This window comes from Coffea eugenioides, chromosome 8, assembly GCF_003713205.1.
Source record: "Coffea eugenioides isolate CCC68of chromosome 8, Ceug_1.0, whole genome shotgun sequence".
Classification (NCBI taxonomy): domain Eukaryota; kingdom Viridiplantae; phylum Streptophyta; class Magnoliopsida; order Gentianales; family Rubiaceae; genus Coffea; species Coffea eugenioides.
Genome location: NC_040042.1, coordinates 26,305,068 through 26,320,390, shown reverse-complemented (window position 1 = coordinate 26,320,390; position 15,323 = coordinate 26,305,068). Strand labels below are relative to the sequence as shown.

The window sequence follows — 15,323 nt, the reverse complement described above, 5'->3', positions numbered from 1 at the left end:
GAACGAATCAAACACGAGCACGTTTGCAAATAGTTCAGGTAGTTAAAAGCTCTCATGTGACCATATTAGTTGAAGCTTTTGAACTTCCTTATATTAATATTGGGATATCTGTAAAATTTATATCAGGGCTGTCTTTAGTTATTTATCAAGGCTATCATATTTGTCTAGAACATAAGAATTCCATCCAGATGTTTTGACTATTAGGCAATTTTGAATTGGATTTTGAGCTATCCGTATTTCTAGCTTTGAAATGTTAAAATCCATGTTTAGAAGAAAGGAGGCATACCCAGAGTATTTCAATTATTACGACTGTTAAAATAATTCGTTTTTCTATGTTTTGGTTGGCTGATTTGGATTATTTTTAGTTTTGAAGTTGTTTAGGCTTTAGATAGAAATACACAGTCCACGAATGTAGACTTCCTAGGCATTCTTACGTGTAGCGTGAGGCTAAAAAACTAGTCTGTAAGATATACACCAATCAGACTTGATTGAATTGTCCCAATCCCCTATCAAGTAAACCTTAACATCCAATAATCGTCAAAAAGTGCGAAAGTCAGGTTTCCTAAGAAATCTTTTTCTGCTGTCTTGCCTGGTGAAGTGTGATTGATAAGCTGAAATTAATAGCAATCAACTTTTGACTCTGCAGCTATATCAAGGCGCTCGAATGAGAGTAGCTTCTTATAATAATAACTAAACATAAATGAGTAAAAAACAAGTGTAGCGAATTTTTGTTGCTACCATACTGGGATAGCTCTAAAAATTAACTCGAAAACTATGGAGATCAACATTAACGCAACCAAATATGTAAGAAAGTTAATTTACACACATAAAAAAATGTGTTTGGGAATAAATGAATAATATCATTAATATAAGGGAAATTTGCCAAATTGGTCCCTAACATTTACCAAAAACACTTTTTTAGTCCTTAACATATAAAATCAGCCAAAATGATCCTTCACATTTAAATTATGAGCCAATTTGGTCCTATTGTTCGTTTTTGCTCATTTCTCCGGCTAAAAATAGCACGCCCCTCTCACGTGGTCATATTTTTAGGGGCAAAACCGGAAAACACATTTCATTACCGGTCGAAAGAAGCCATCTTTCCTTCATCTAATCACCTCACTAACCCATGAAATTGAAGAGGGGAAATACAGTAGCAAGAAATTGGGAAGAAGAAGCTGACATTTGAAGAGTAAAATGGATCCAAACGAGTGATGTCTTTGTGGAAAGGAACCCATCATTGTGATTTCTTGGAAACCTGCAATCAGATACTTACAAAATAGTTGTAATACTTGGGGAGGGGGGGAAGAGTGAGGCATCTGATTTTTTGTTGGTTGGGGGAAGGGGAAGAAGAGATAGAGAGAGGTAGTTACTCTTGGCGCTGGAGGGATTTGAGGATGGAAGCTTTGGAAGACTCGATCTCCCATCCATGTATCCGAAGTCCAACTCGCCCGTCCGGCAGCAACTCCACTCCGGCTTCTTTCAATTCTTTCTGGTCTGCCTCCCACTCCATGCCCCCTACCTCACAAAACAAGCACCGTCATGATTTATGTCCAGTCCTGTTCCAGATTCTGCAACCCCCCTTCTGCTGGGCTGGCGACTGGAGCTGGTTTTCTACTTTCACAAGGATGGTTTCCGAATGGCGATGGATTCCAGCTACCGCTTTTTGTGAAAGATTAGAATCGTCATTGCATCTTGTTTGTGTGTGTGTGTGTGTGTGTACATGCCCTCTTAATTTTCTTCACGATTTTCTGGCCAAACCTTCAATCTTTTCTCAATCACACCCTACAGGTTTGTCGTCGTCATCATCAGCAGTACATTTCCAAGTTATGCTTGTTAATTTGGGGATGCAATTAGGGTTTCTTCAAACTGTAATTTGAGGGCCAAAGGTGAAATGTGTATATTGGTGGTAGTCCCCTATCCTTTTACCTTCAACCGGTAATGAAATATGTTTTCCGGTTTTGCCCCTAAAAATATGACCACGTGAGGGGGGCGTGCTATTTTTAGTCGGAGAAATGAACAAAAACGAGCAATATGACCAAATTGGCTCATAATTTAAATGTGAAGGATCATTTTGGCTGATTTTATATGTTAAGGACTAAAAAAGTGTTTTTGGTAAATGTTAGGGACCAATTTGGCAAATTTCCCTTAATATAATAATAATATTATTATAAAAACAAGACTCACAATTTTTCATTCTTTTTTAACTGAACACAATAACATGATACATTACCTATAAGGTTGAATAAGAAACCAACACAATAAGATATCACCGTTAGGCATAATTAGAGCCCCCCCCCCCCAAAAAAAGTTTTGAAAAATCAAGCTTTTCTTCTTTGAAAATAGATTATGTATAAATTTAAATAAACAAATACAAATATTTTATATTATATATTAAGTCTTAGTTGAATTAGAGTTCGCCCCTCAAAAGAAATTTTCTAGTTCCACCTATGATATCACCTGATACAATACTCAAATTACTAAATAAGAAAACTATCTGAAACTAAATGTGATTAAAAAAAAAGCAGCTAAACAATAATATGAAAACTTTTACGATTATTAGGCCTGATTTAGTATGTCAATGATAGTCAATATCATAAGCAAACTCTTCTTGACTGTTTTCTTCCAATACTGGCCGAATTATTGTATGCCTAGCCAAACAATCTTTGTTTATTTGTTTATCCTTGCATCATAAATTGTTTGAGCAATTGCTTAAAAATATGGATTCTCTTCCGAAGACAGCTTCCGTAGTCATCTTTATGATGATTAACAAATATGCTCGAGTAGGATGAGGACAGTAAGGATGAACATACATGTGATTTCATGGTTCATGGTTATGAGATAAACTCAATCTCTATTTAATTTTGGGCAAATTCCACTTTACCCCCTTGTGGTTTAGCATTTTTTCACATAACCCCCCTATGGTTTCAAAAGCTATACATAACCCCCTTATGGTTTGGATTAAAGTGTCAAAGTAACGGAAATAGTCACTCGTAACGGCATCATCTAAAATGTCAAAAATACCCTTATTTAAGGTTGAAATTTATGTATTAACCAAGGGGGGTTATGTGTATATTTTGAAAATCATAAGGGGGTTATATGGTAAAGTATTAAACCATAAGGGGGTTATATGGTAAAATATAAAAATCATAGGGGGTTAATGTGTCATGTATTTATAAGGGTAATTTCGACATTTTTAGAAGTTCCGTTACGAGTGACTATTTCCGTTATTTTGACACTTTAATCCAAACCATGAGGGGGTTATGTATAGCTTTTGAAATCATAGGGGGATTATGTAAAAAAAGGGTAAATCACAGGGGGGTAAAATGTAATTTACCCTTTAATTTTCCATGCCCCTTAAACTTTTCTCTTACTGAAAATCACAAATGAGTAGCCAATCATGCGCGATGGAGAACTTCATGTTTCTTGCACGTTGGATTATGAGGTCAGTGACTTGTTCCACCTCTTTCACACCTGATGATGAATGTCATATTGTTCCTTTCCCTACCTCTTAATAGTTGTTGAGCATCCTTTGACCAAAGCCGTCTTACCAACACTATTAAGAGGTTCTTCGTGGAATCTCCAAGTTGTTTCGACAATAGAGGGAACCACTATATATTATCAATGGTATTATTGTCACACATTTAGTCCATATCATATAACATGTTATTCTGTTTAAAAAGAGAAAAGTTGATCTAGAGTACCATGAGTGCTGATAGCAAACAACATAAAATAGAAAATGAACCACATTCTGAAAATTAACAAAAAGGGATCTTAGATAGTGAAATACTTAATAAAAAATTCTTTTGAAGTAATAGAGTGCCAAGATGAGATTACAATATAAAGTCAGATCTTTATATTAGCATAGACTACTACTTTAGTTATTGAGGCTACTTAATCTGTAACATGCTAAACCATCCCTCAATTGCAATGTAATTTTATTAGCCATCTGTTTGGATCTAAGTTCCATAAATGGATTTCTAGATTGCATTTCCTAAACAAAACTTGTTCTCATTGCCTGTAATCAGCTTGAGTAGTAGCTAATTTAGAATACCAAAAAAAGTGAGCTCATATTTGAGAAAGAAAGAGACTTTAGTTCTCAAAATATCATCGCTAATTACATATAAATATACTTTATTGACAACATTAATGTCTCAAGTAGTACTAAAACCACAAAATATCCCAAGAAAATGAAATTCTTCATAATGTGAGAAAATAAAAATTTAAATGTTAACTGTAAAAGAAAAAAAAAACCTTGATTTTCTAATGAGTTGCATCACCATACAAGGATCAAATTGGATACAGAATTAAGTGATGTTACAAAAGAAGATGAAGGAAAAAACATGGATAGAGGCCATCATCTCCACCTCATAGGAACTAGAGATCACCTCAGGGATGCCTTCGGTATCCAGGGTCATGCAAAGGTTGGTGATGGGGCAGAACAATGATGGGTGACAAGTGAGACTGAAGGTGCGTGCTTTGGGAATATGATGGATGCCGATTATGATGTGAAGCAGACAAGGCTAATAAAAATTTTAGCAATGTGTAAACTCTTGAAGATGCTCTGGCAACTGCTTCTTGTTGATTATAGCGAGACTGCTGTAAAAATATGTGCTTGTGATTTTAATAATTGTTGATGCTTCCATCATTTATAAAAGGGTAAAATGCACTTTACCACCTGCGGTTTTGCTATTTTTCACATAATCTCTCTATGTATTGAAAAGTTATATATAATCTTCTCATGATTTAAATTAAAGTGTTAAAATGACGAAATCTGCATTCCATAACGGAGTCCACTGAAATGCCAAAAGTACCCCTATATGAAGTTAAAAATTATTTATTAACCACGGGGGGCTATGCATATTTTTTGAAAACCATAAAAAGGTTAAGGTAAAATACTAAACCATAAGAGGGTAATATGGTAAAATATAAAACTATAAGGGGGTTATATAGTAAAATATTAAATCATACAGGGTTAAAGTATCACGCATAATATGTTTATATATTTTAGCTAGTCACTTCAACCATTTGAATTTTCAAACAAGGATAATTTTAACATTTTTATGAGTTCTGTTACAGAGAATCATTTATATCATTTTGACGCTTTAGTCTAAACTATGAATGAGCTATATATAACTTTTGAAACTAGAGAGAGTTATATGAAAAATCATTAAACCACAGGATCGTAAATGTATTTTACTGTTTATAAAAATAATCAAGACCAACTCCTCAACCAAGAATTCAGCAGCACAACACATGGAAATGCTTGATACAGAAACTTATTAATAACCAATTCTACACAGCTGGAAAAGATGAACAAAAACTGACTCTATGGTTTTCTTACTCTGACCCAATTTTCGAACACAATAACAAGAAAGGTGACAAGTGTTCAAGAGTATAATACAAATAATTATCGAATTATAATACAAGTTTTCTTACTCCTCCATCAAGTAAGTCTTTAAGTTGAGAATAGTCAATCAATTCTCAAATAATTATCGAATTTACCCCCACAAACATTCTTTTTTTTTTCAACACCCCATCAAAATATTAACGGATTTAAGTAACTTGTGTTCACCTTCTAGGCTCACGCAAATCTGTAAGCTAATTGGCTACATGGCTTGGCTTTTACATACATAGTAGGTTGCGAGAACTAGCAGGGTTGGGTGGGAAGCTAGTAGGACGAAAGAAGGGATGAATGGAATAGAAAATGGACTTGAAAAACAAAAGAAAATGAAACAAGGAGGAGGACAAAAGGAACATTACATAACCACAAATAGTTTAATCAAATATGAAGGACCACTTTAACAGGGAAAGTTCTATACAATGCTACCAATATGTAAACGTAGGATAATTCTTGCATTATGAATGGATCCGCATGAAACGCCTTGTTCTCAATCTTCATCGTTGACCAATAAGCTCAATGCTCGTATAAGAACATTGTCCAATGGATTATGAAAGCTGAAATAGCTGTTATTCCCATGATTAAAAATAGGCCGCGAAAGCTCCCTACGTCCAAGCTGCCAGGAGTGGAAGATGCGCTGTAGTCTTGGCAGCGGGATGTTTCCAAATGCCATTTTTTCTCAATTTCAAGAATTTGAAAGCCCTGTGTAACATTCAGGATCGCTCTTGAAACTTCAGGTGCAAGAGGAGATCCAATTGGAAATGCCTGTTAGTCATGAAATTCAGGAAACAAACAGTGAGTGAAACTTGTAGGAAAAGAAAGTAGAATAAGCTCAGTAGGCAACAGTGAAAGCATGTGGCTTACAAATCCGAAACCGTCAGTCTTACAATATGTGCCAAGTATAAGCTTCATATATGGGATCTCATCAAAAACAGCAGCAATGCCCCCATTTCCGCTCCCTTTGGTAGAAAGATCATTTAATTCCTCTGAAGAGTTGAAAGCTACAAGTCTAGACTCATCAAATCCCATTTGAAGCAGAATTTTTGAAAGAAACGAAGCATTTTGGTAACCAACATACGCCCTGGTCTTGATGAGCTCATCTACACTCGTTATAGTTGGTTGGAGTTGTTGTACTGTTAACCTTGTTGTAAGGCTGGCTGTATAGCTCTGGGTAAGTATAAACACAACAAGGAACCAGATGACCAGCACGAACCTGGCCAAATTACTTACTATCTTCTCCTCTATGAAAAACAGATAAATAAATAACAGAAGAAATTTCAGTAAACTCCCAACACAAAAAGTCAATATTAAATGATTTTGTAAGTTTAGAAACACGTTGATTTTCCCTACAATTTCATGAATTTTTTTCTAAAAGATGTGGAGTTACCAAGTAAAGACAATAGGGCATGAATATTATAGCAAACCAAAACTACCAAAATACAGGGAAGAAGGAAAGTGATACATCCTCTTCATAGTAGAAAATTCCATGCTACTATGTGAAAAAAATAATGTGGAGAAGGATGAAAACTTACGATGTGCAAAAACCATGGTAGAGAAGGAGAAGCAGAGGATCGTGCCAATTTGATGCAAAGGCGGTCCCCTGAATTCATCATTTATTCTATGTTCAAGAACCCAAATAAGAAGACCAATAGTGATAAAAGCTAAAAAACTTGTCAGCCAAAGATCCCAAGTTAGTGGCTTCAAAAATATCCATGTATTTCTACTTTGGTTGTCTGTGGGAACAATCATCGCTATCCCAGACTCAGTATATGCCAAAGAAAAGTCAACATACAGCGACCTGTTTGCTGTGATTGCTATGTCTCCAGCGACTGCATCAAAATTCTGGTAGATGAACATGAAGTACGATTCAGGACTCTGCCTTTCATGAACTTAGCAGACAAGCTATAACTATTAGCAAGCGTGATATGCTATTATATGATGCTTTGCATGGTTCAGTGTGTGTCTCTTGTGGAAAAGGTTGACGAAAATTCAAAAGGTTGTAAATTTTGATAGATGTCTTTCACCATTGTTGTTTCTTTTGCAGCAGCATCATAAATTGAAAATTGACATCCATATTTAATATGTCTGCAAACTAGAGTGAGTAAGCATGGTTTGTTTGCAGAAAAAACTTCTTAGAAGTAGTTGTCTATGTTCAACCAAAATGGATATCTCTATGTTGCCTGAAATAAAAATGTATTACTAGTATAAGAGGGAGAGAGGCATTACCCCTAAATAGACTTGGTACACCAAGCCATCGTAACTTCCAGCACTCATACCATCTGACGTTGCAAAAGGAACATACTCATAAGGGACAGCATATGGTACCAAAGCCATTACTGCATCAAATATATCAATGCAATATCCTTTGACCATGGTTGTATTTGTCTGGGAGTTTCTTGTAACCTTTACAAATTGACTAAATCGAGAATTCACTGGTACACCAACCCTCAACTTCTTCCCATTTTTTGGATTTGCCCAGCCCTTAGGAGGAGTTGCAGTGTCACCTGGCCACAATATAGTTCCCAGTTTCTTTATAGTTATAGGGTTTATCTGCCTAACAATTCCTTTATCTGCAGTCCAGAAGCCAATTTCTTTTACACCATTACCAATGACGTTTACTATGTCATAAACTGGAGATTCAAGTTGTCCGTCAACTATAATGAAGTCTCCACTTAGGCCTTGAAATGCTGTGCCTAACATTGCCTGCAAAAGCTTAGGACCATTTCTAGAGACACCAAAACTTTCAAGGTCTGTAGAGTTCCCTGAGATATCTGACAATTGATCAAAGCCAATGTTTGAAACTCCTGCTTCCTCTATTGCCATCGCGAGTGCTGTCATTGAATCATATGCCCATAGCCCAAACACATTCAATTGAGGATTGACGATGTCTGAATTGCTTTGTTGAAACTTCAACTTCCATCTTTTAATGAAGCTTTGAAGCTCTGCAGTATTAGGAACATGAGGCCTTACACCTAGTACTCCTTGCATGGTGTCAATGATAGAAGGATCAATTGAATGAAGCTCATCTGTTATGGCATCAGTGCATATCCAAGCATACCCTGCACCCATCATTCCAAGTTGTTTTGCTTTAGCAAAAAGCCGAGAGCCAAGACTGGGCAGTAGATGAACAATGAAAACTCTAGTCTGGATGGTCATTAGCTTGTGAAGCTCTGCAACAATTTGCTCATCCGTGGCTAAAGAAGGAATGGCACTGCAATAAGGGATGCGTGCATTAATCTCATCGAAGGCATCTGTCAAGAATGGTAAAATCCCTTCTCCAAGCTGATTATCAACGTAGATTGGCACAACTTCTCTCCATCCAAAGGCCTTGACAATTGAACTGATGGCTTTTACTTGAGATGAGTCATTTTGCGTAGCACGAATGAAGTATGGACTGCTAAGTGGTGAAAGAAATGTGCTTGTTGCAGAAAATGAGATGATGGGCACATGAGCTTTATCTCCAAGATCATTTATGAATTCTGCTTGAATTGATGACACCGGCCCCATGATAGCTTGCACTTCAGTATTTTTTAGTAGGTCTAGAGCTGTATTTTGCACAAGAACAATTAATTAATTAGTTAGTTCACTTTTGAACAGAGATGTCAGCTTGAAACTGCAACTGCTAAATTTGTGATGAGAATAAAACATAACAAAACTGAAAATAGAATGATCCATTTGTAGATGAACAACTTGATGATCTAGATTATTTCCGTTTATATCATATTGGGCTCCTGGTTTGGTGTATGATAAAGAACAGTGCTAATCATGGATCCTCATTTCCAGAACTGAAAACTTGAAGGCAACATGTAATTGTTGGTTAGACTATTATTCCTGCAAAAAATGAGAGCAGGACATGGCCTCATAATAGACAAAACAAAACAAATTCTAAACGATTACTTGTTTGTAGGAATGAAACTTAACATCAGAAGTAGAATTCCTAGCTCTACAATGTGATAGATGGATTGGAACAAACTGTAGTCAAAGAATTAATTACAAATTATCCCCTTGAACTTTCTTTGGATTGCAAAGTGCTCCCGAACTCATTCATCTCGTTGCCACCCAAATTGAATGAGTGAAAAGTCATTGATGTCTATGGATTTGGTTAAGTAACTAAAATGCCTTCTTTTTTTTTTTCTGGTCTATAACCAACTTATATACTCATATATGGAGAGTTTCGTTCTTTTTCGGGTATAATGCTGAAATAGATACTTCAAAGAAAACCTAAGAAAGTTCACTGTGTAGTTTGCTCTAATTTAAAACAACAAACTATTTTCATTCCCTGAAATCCCCGGTTATAGCCCCCAGGCATATGTTTTGGAGCCTCTAACGTACCCTTTACTACTATAGTAAAACTTGCCTAGAAGAACGGAAAGAAATAAATAAAGGGGGAAAAACATGACTACAACTTGTCTATTGCAAAGTCAATAGTATGTTTGGATAGGAAATTATTTGAAATATTTTTTGCAATAATTATTGTAGTATTTTTTGGGATGTGATTTATGTGAGATAAAAAGGTGATTGAGAATATAAAAAGTTCATTAGAAATTGTATTTGTGATGAAAGTAAAATATGTTTATTGGAATCTTCAACAAAGTCAAAACATATTTCTTAGACCAATTTTATTCCAATCAAATCGTTAAGTAATAGTAAGGGAAAATCATTCAAAATATCTCTCATCTTTCGTCAAATGAATTATTTTATTTTCACTTTTAAACTAATAAATTTACGTCCCTAACAAAAACAAGTCAGTAAATCTTTGTCCCAACCTTAAGTTTTCAACCAATTTTTTTAGGACCAAAAAATTAGATCCCATTTGTAATTAAACAAATAACACAATCTATATTCATTTTTCCCTAAAATAGTAGAATCTAATCTGAATCATATTTATTTTCCCTTAAAATTGTGGAATCAATCTAATCCATATTCAATTACCACTAAAAAAGTGCGATATGACTTTTTTGTACGTAAAAAATGATTGCATGGGAATCAAATCATTAGTGATTTTAGACTAAAAAGTGGTCAAAAACTTAGATTGGGGCTAAATTTTATTAACATCAATTTGTAAAGGATGCAAAATAACATTTGAAAAGTGAATGACCAAAAAATTTATTCGACAAAATGTGAGAAATATTTTGAACAATTTTTTTCTAATAGTAAACTATTTTGTATATTCAACTAGCCGTGTGGAGGAAAAGTAGTTGGTCCTCAAATTGCAGTTTCCCAAATGTCATTTTACTGATGAAGTGTACTAATTTTTTTTTCCCCAAATGTACTGATGAAATGTACTAATTCGATGGATAAAAATTTTTCTACAAAGAAGCGGCAAAAATGGAAATGACAGGCCTAAAAGCAAATGCGATAGACACTTCGAGACGCAAAATTTTGCGCTGGCTGAAGACCTTTAGCGAATACTTCAGTCAACAGCCTAATTGTTTACGTTTTCTAGAGCAATTAGTTTCAGGATGATATGAAGTTCAGGTTAGCATGTGTAATATGGTGAAAATTTACACGTACATAACAAACAATCATGCGCCTTTCCATTCTGACGGTGATGGGGCATGCTTTATCAATGAGGAATCTCAATAACCAATGTCAACTTGCCAACTAGATAATTAATGAGTCCCAAGTGTCAAATTTTATCAACAAGGAACGTAAAAGTGGGAATGGGATCAAGACAGAATAATTCGTTTTCCACGTTTTAGCTTTACTAAAGCTATTCTTTTACGCAGTTTATCGAACAGGTAATGGGCATAACATTCTGTCATCCTGGCATTTTGTACCCACACTCAACAGAATGATTAACTCAATGTAGAACAGATAACTCATCAACTCAAACAACAAATGAGTATTAGAACTGCAACTTCACCAGAAATTCAATACACAAGCCAATGCCACAGAACTTTGCAACAAGCCCGAGTGTTTGGGAATACCTTCTGAAAAAAATTACATAAAAAATTCCAACGAGAAAAGATATCTTATGTTCTAATTACAAACCCATTCACAAGATAAAAGTGTCTAGAGATTTTTATTATTACAATTCTCTTCCAACTCTCTTTTCGCTGATTAGTTCCTCAAGGTTGCAGATTTGTGTATGAGAAATGGGAGGGGTGGAGTTTATTTCTTTCGGAGAATTGAGAGGATAGAAAATAGGGATTTGGAGATTTATTTTTACTCCATTTTTATATCGCTGCATGTAATAACAGAGGGAAAAATAAAAAGAAAACTAGAAAACTGCGACGGAGGAGGCGCGTTATAATCAAATGATGTTTCGTAGACAGGTGCGTTAGCTTTCAGTTTAAAATTGTTGGTGAAATCGGGACCAATGGAAATTGATTAAATATATGATGTGAAAAATAATGGACCCTTTAATCTTATATAGGCTTGTCCAATAGTTGATGTTGATCAGGTAAAACTTGCCGATGGGGAAGAGCTAATCTACTAAATTGTTAGTGGTCTTGTTTTGTCATCTAAAGATAAAACGTCTAGTTCTAACTATTCCACCTCTACTTATTTCTTCCTCCCTCTCACATCCTAAACCTCATAAGCAAGCAAATTTCCATGCAGAAACAGATGTTGGAAACGAGTTTGCTTGCGAGAAGTTTAGTGTACAACGATATGTTGCTAAATTGGAATCTGGGCCGGAGATTGAAAGAACAGAAAGCATTACCTGCAGCTGCAGCACCAACCACATCTTTCTTCGAGTCCCGGTTGTTGAGGACAATCCTAGTCTTGTAGTCACTATGGGAGGAATAGAAGTCTGAAAGAGCCATGGAGATGCAGCTCAACCCCATCTTTCCAATCCATGTATCCATGTCTAGAACCACTCCCACATTAACGGGAATTGTTGTGTTCTTCTGTGCACTGACAATTTGCGATGGTAGAATCAGCACCCAAAGAATTTGTGGGAAGGAGAGGAGAAATGCATGGACGTTGAGATGTTTTAGTTTTTTCTGCATCTTTGCAGTTTGCGAGATTCATGTCTAGGTTATGAGACATATTTCTACGACTGAGGGTCGGCAGCTTGATGAATAGTTAGAGTAAATTAGTTTTTCATTAGGTAAATTTTATAGATTTTTGAAGTTATTCAATTTGGCTGGTTTTGTTTAAATTATGAAATAATTTTTTGGCCAAAATTTTTATTTTTAAATAACTAATAAGGTTGAATTTTACAAATTAAGTTGGCTAGAAATTTTTGGAAGAAAATCACATGTTTATGTGATCTTCGATGAACATAGTTTTTGGCATGATCTTGTTAAATTTTAACCATGTTTTGATCCAAGTTTTTTTATTATTAGATGATGAAAAGGTGTTATTTAAAAATAAAAAATGTTCTGGAAACTTGGTGATAAAAGAAATTAAAGTGAAGTTGGAAACTAATTATGATTCCTTAAGAAATATGACTTCCTAAGGAACATAGGTTTCTACTTTTATTTTACTAAGTTTGGATTTCGAAGATAATTTGGGGACAATTACTATGTTTTAATGTGATCAAAATAGAGATTTCCAAATTATTAGAACTACCACAATTCCTTTTCAAATAATTCTAAAAAAGGGGAAAGTGACTCATTCCGTTTGGATAAGAAGTTATTTGAAAAAATTACTGTAGCACTTTTTGTGATGTGATATATGAGATAAAAAGGTGATTGAAAATTGTGTGTATGATGCAAGCAAAACAAAATCTAAAATTTTATTTGAAATTCTTGCTATCCAAACGGACCCTTATTTAAAATCAACATGATTGTGAATGGTTAAATGTATGTATGGTTTGGTCTATTGGTATTTTTGAAATAGGACATACTTATCTTTCCTTTCTCTGAGATTCTCTATATAAATTATTTTCTCATCTCACTCCTCTTGAATGTAATTCAAGATTTCTCTCAATAATTATAAAGTGGAGAATCTAAATGTATAGATTAGAATTTACATTTGTAATGTACAATTGAGAAGAAGATGGCACCAATTCCACCATGGTAGTTATACAAAAGGAGTATAGGACATAGAGATGTTTAATCCTTTAGTTTGACTATCCAGTTTCCTTTTTGGTCAAAAAGTCTAATCTAGAAAAAGTCGATAATCATCCACAGAGATAAACATAATCTCTGGTAGTTTATTTTATACTATGTTTATTTATTTATATTGATGAACGAATATGCATGCTATACTTCATAAGATGAAACTGATTGCAAATAAAACATGTCTAAATTCCCTCAAATTGAAATATTAAGTCAAGATCAAAGTTGCCTTCCATTAATATTATAGTAAAAATACAATCATATTCAAGTCAACTTGTTGAGTACACTCAATGTTACTTTACCATGAGGAGTTTTTACTATGAGATGAGATTTCAGAACAATAGGTAAAACTTAACTAAAATCTATGACTTGTTGAGTACATTCAAGGTCATAAAGTTTTAGAGGCAAAGGTTGGCTGACACATATGGTGTGATTTATCAAGAGTTAATAACTCAAATATCTAGAAGTTGCAAATGTTGTAATCAGTAAAAAGTATTTACCTATTAAAATTATTTTAGTTTGTTGAGTGCAATCAATATCAAAATGCAATTCTAACCACTAGGAATTATGAATTTCCAAATCTATACTTGAGGGTTATGGATCTGTGATAAAATAATGCAAGCAAAACCAAAATTTATTTTATGTCATTTTCATGATTTTGTTTACATAAATAGCAATATTTATTTTAGTTCATTGTAGAATAAGTAACTTGAGTTTGCATGCTATCCTTGACAATTGGAATTTAAGTGGTCCTAACATCTTGGATAGCGATGTAACTTGAGAATTGTTCTCAAGTATGAAAGGAGTATATGTTCTTGATACTCCACTCCTATTGGAGCCGCCCATCCCTATTGTCCCTATAGCTAAAGTTGAATAGTTCGACAAGCATCATACAGACAATGATACAGCTATTTGCATCATACTTGCATCCATGAGCATTGAGCTACAAAAGCAACATGAATTCATGAACACAAATGACATGTTGATGCACTTACAAGAGTTGTTTAGTGTATGGTCTAGGACCCAGAGGTATGATGTAATAACCATTATTTTTCCCTAATCATTAATTAATGTTAATCCTTATAACAGTAAAAACGTGAAAGAAAGATAGCAAGTTTAAGGGAAATTATTAGGGCGTAAAGAGACAAAATAAAGAGATGAGATAATGGTAGTCCCAACTACGTAACATGTTTGTGGGGTAGTTAGTGGGGAGAAGTTGTCGGGTAGTTATAGCTTATCACTATTTATTTGATAAACAAGGAGGAACATCATTTTCCTTTCTCTTCTCTTTATCGTATTAGAACAAAATCTTTCTGAAGTTGTCATAGAAGAAGAAAACAATGTTGGTGTTGAACAAGCAAGCACTAGATAGGAAAGCCAACTTCAAGTTCTCATACCAGTAAGTTTCCAACAAACACTAAAACTTTTCTTTTAAATTTTGTCAATTTCAAGTATTATTTTGATGATTTTAACATACATGTATGAATATATATATATATATATATATATATATATGTAGATATCTATTTGTTGTCATGAAAATTCGAGAGATTCATGTTTGGTTTAGGAAAACAAATTCATCCTAGGGTAAATTATGTGGTCGACAAAAACTTGATTCGATTGAAGCAAAAAAAAATTGAAATCAATTCTTCACAAGTTATGAATCTATTACTGGAAATGTAATATATATATATATATATATATATATGTATATATAGTGCACCTCTGTTGAAGCTTGAAGCTTCAGCATTACAAGGGAAAATGAGGGTTTGCTGACAGCGGCGCTCAGCCATTGCGGTAGCAAGCAACCACCGTAGCGACTGCTAATGCTACTACCACGCCATTGCAAGACGAGCTGGCCAGCGGTTGAAATCGCCGGCAATAGGGGTGAAGATGCGAGGATGATGATG

General features: G+C 34.6%; 1 protein-coding gene across 1 annotated transcript; it reads right to left on the bottom strand.

The window, feature by feature from the left end:
• Nucleotides 1-5,751: 5,751 nt before the first annotated feature.
• Nucleotides 5,752-12,367, bottom strand: LOC113781185 (glutamate receptor 2.7-like). Its single transcript, XM_027327057.1, has 5 exons — nucleotides 12,069-12,367; nucleotides 7,628-8,946; nucleotides 6,934-7,243; nucleotides 6,266-6,642; nucleotides 5,752-6,166 (listed from the first exon to the last, which is right to left on the bottom strand). The coding sequence occupies exons 1-5, from the start codon at nucleotides 12,355-12,357 to the stop codon at nucleotides 5,918-5,920; spliced, it is 2,544 nt and encodes an 847-aa protein (XP_027182858.1). The 5' UTR covers nucleotides 12,358-12,367; the 3' UTR covers nucleotides 5,752-5,917.
• Between the last annotated feature and the right edge of the window lie 2,956 nt (nucleotides 12,368-15,323).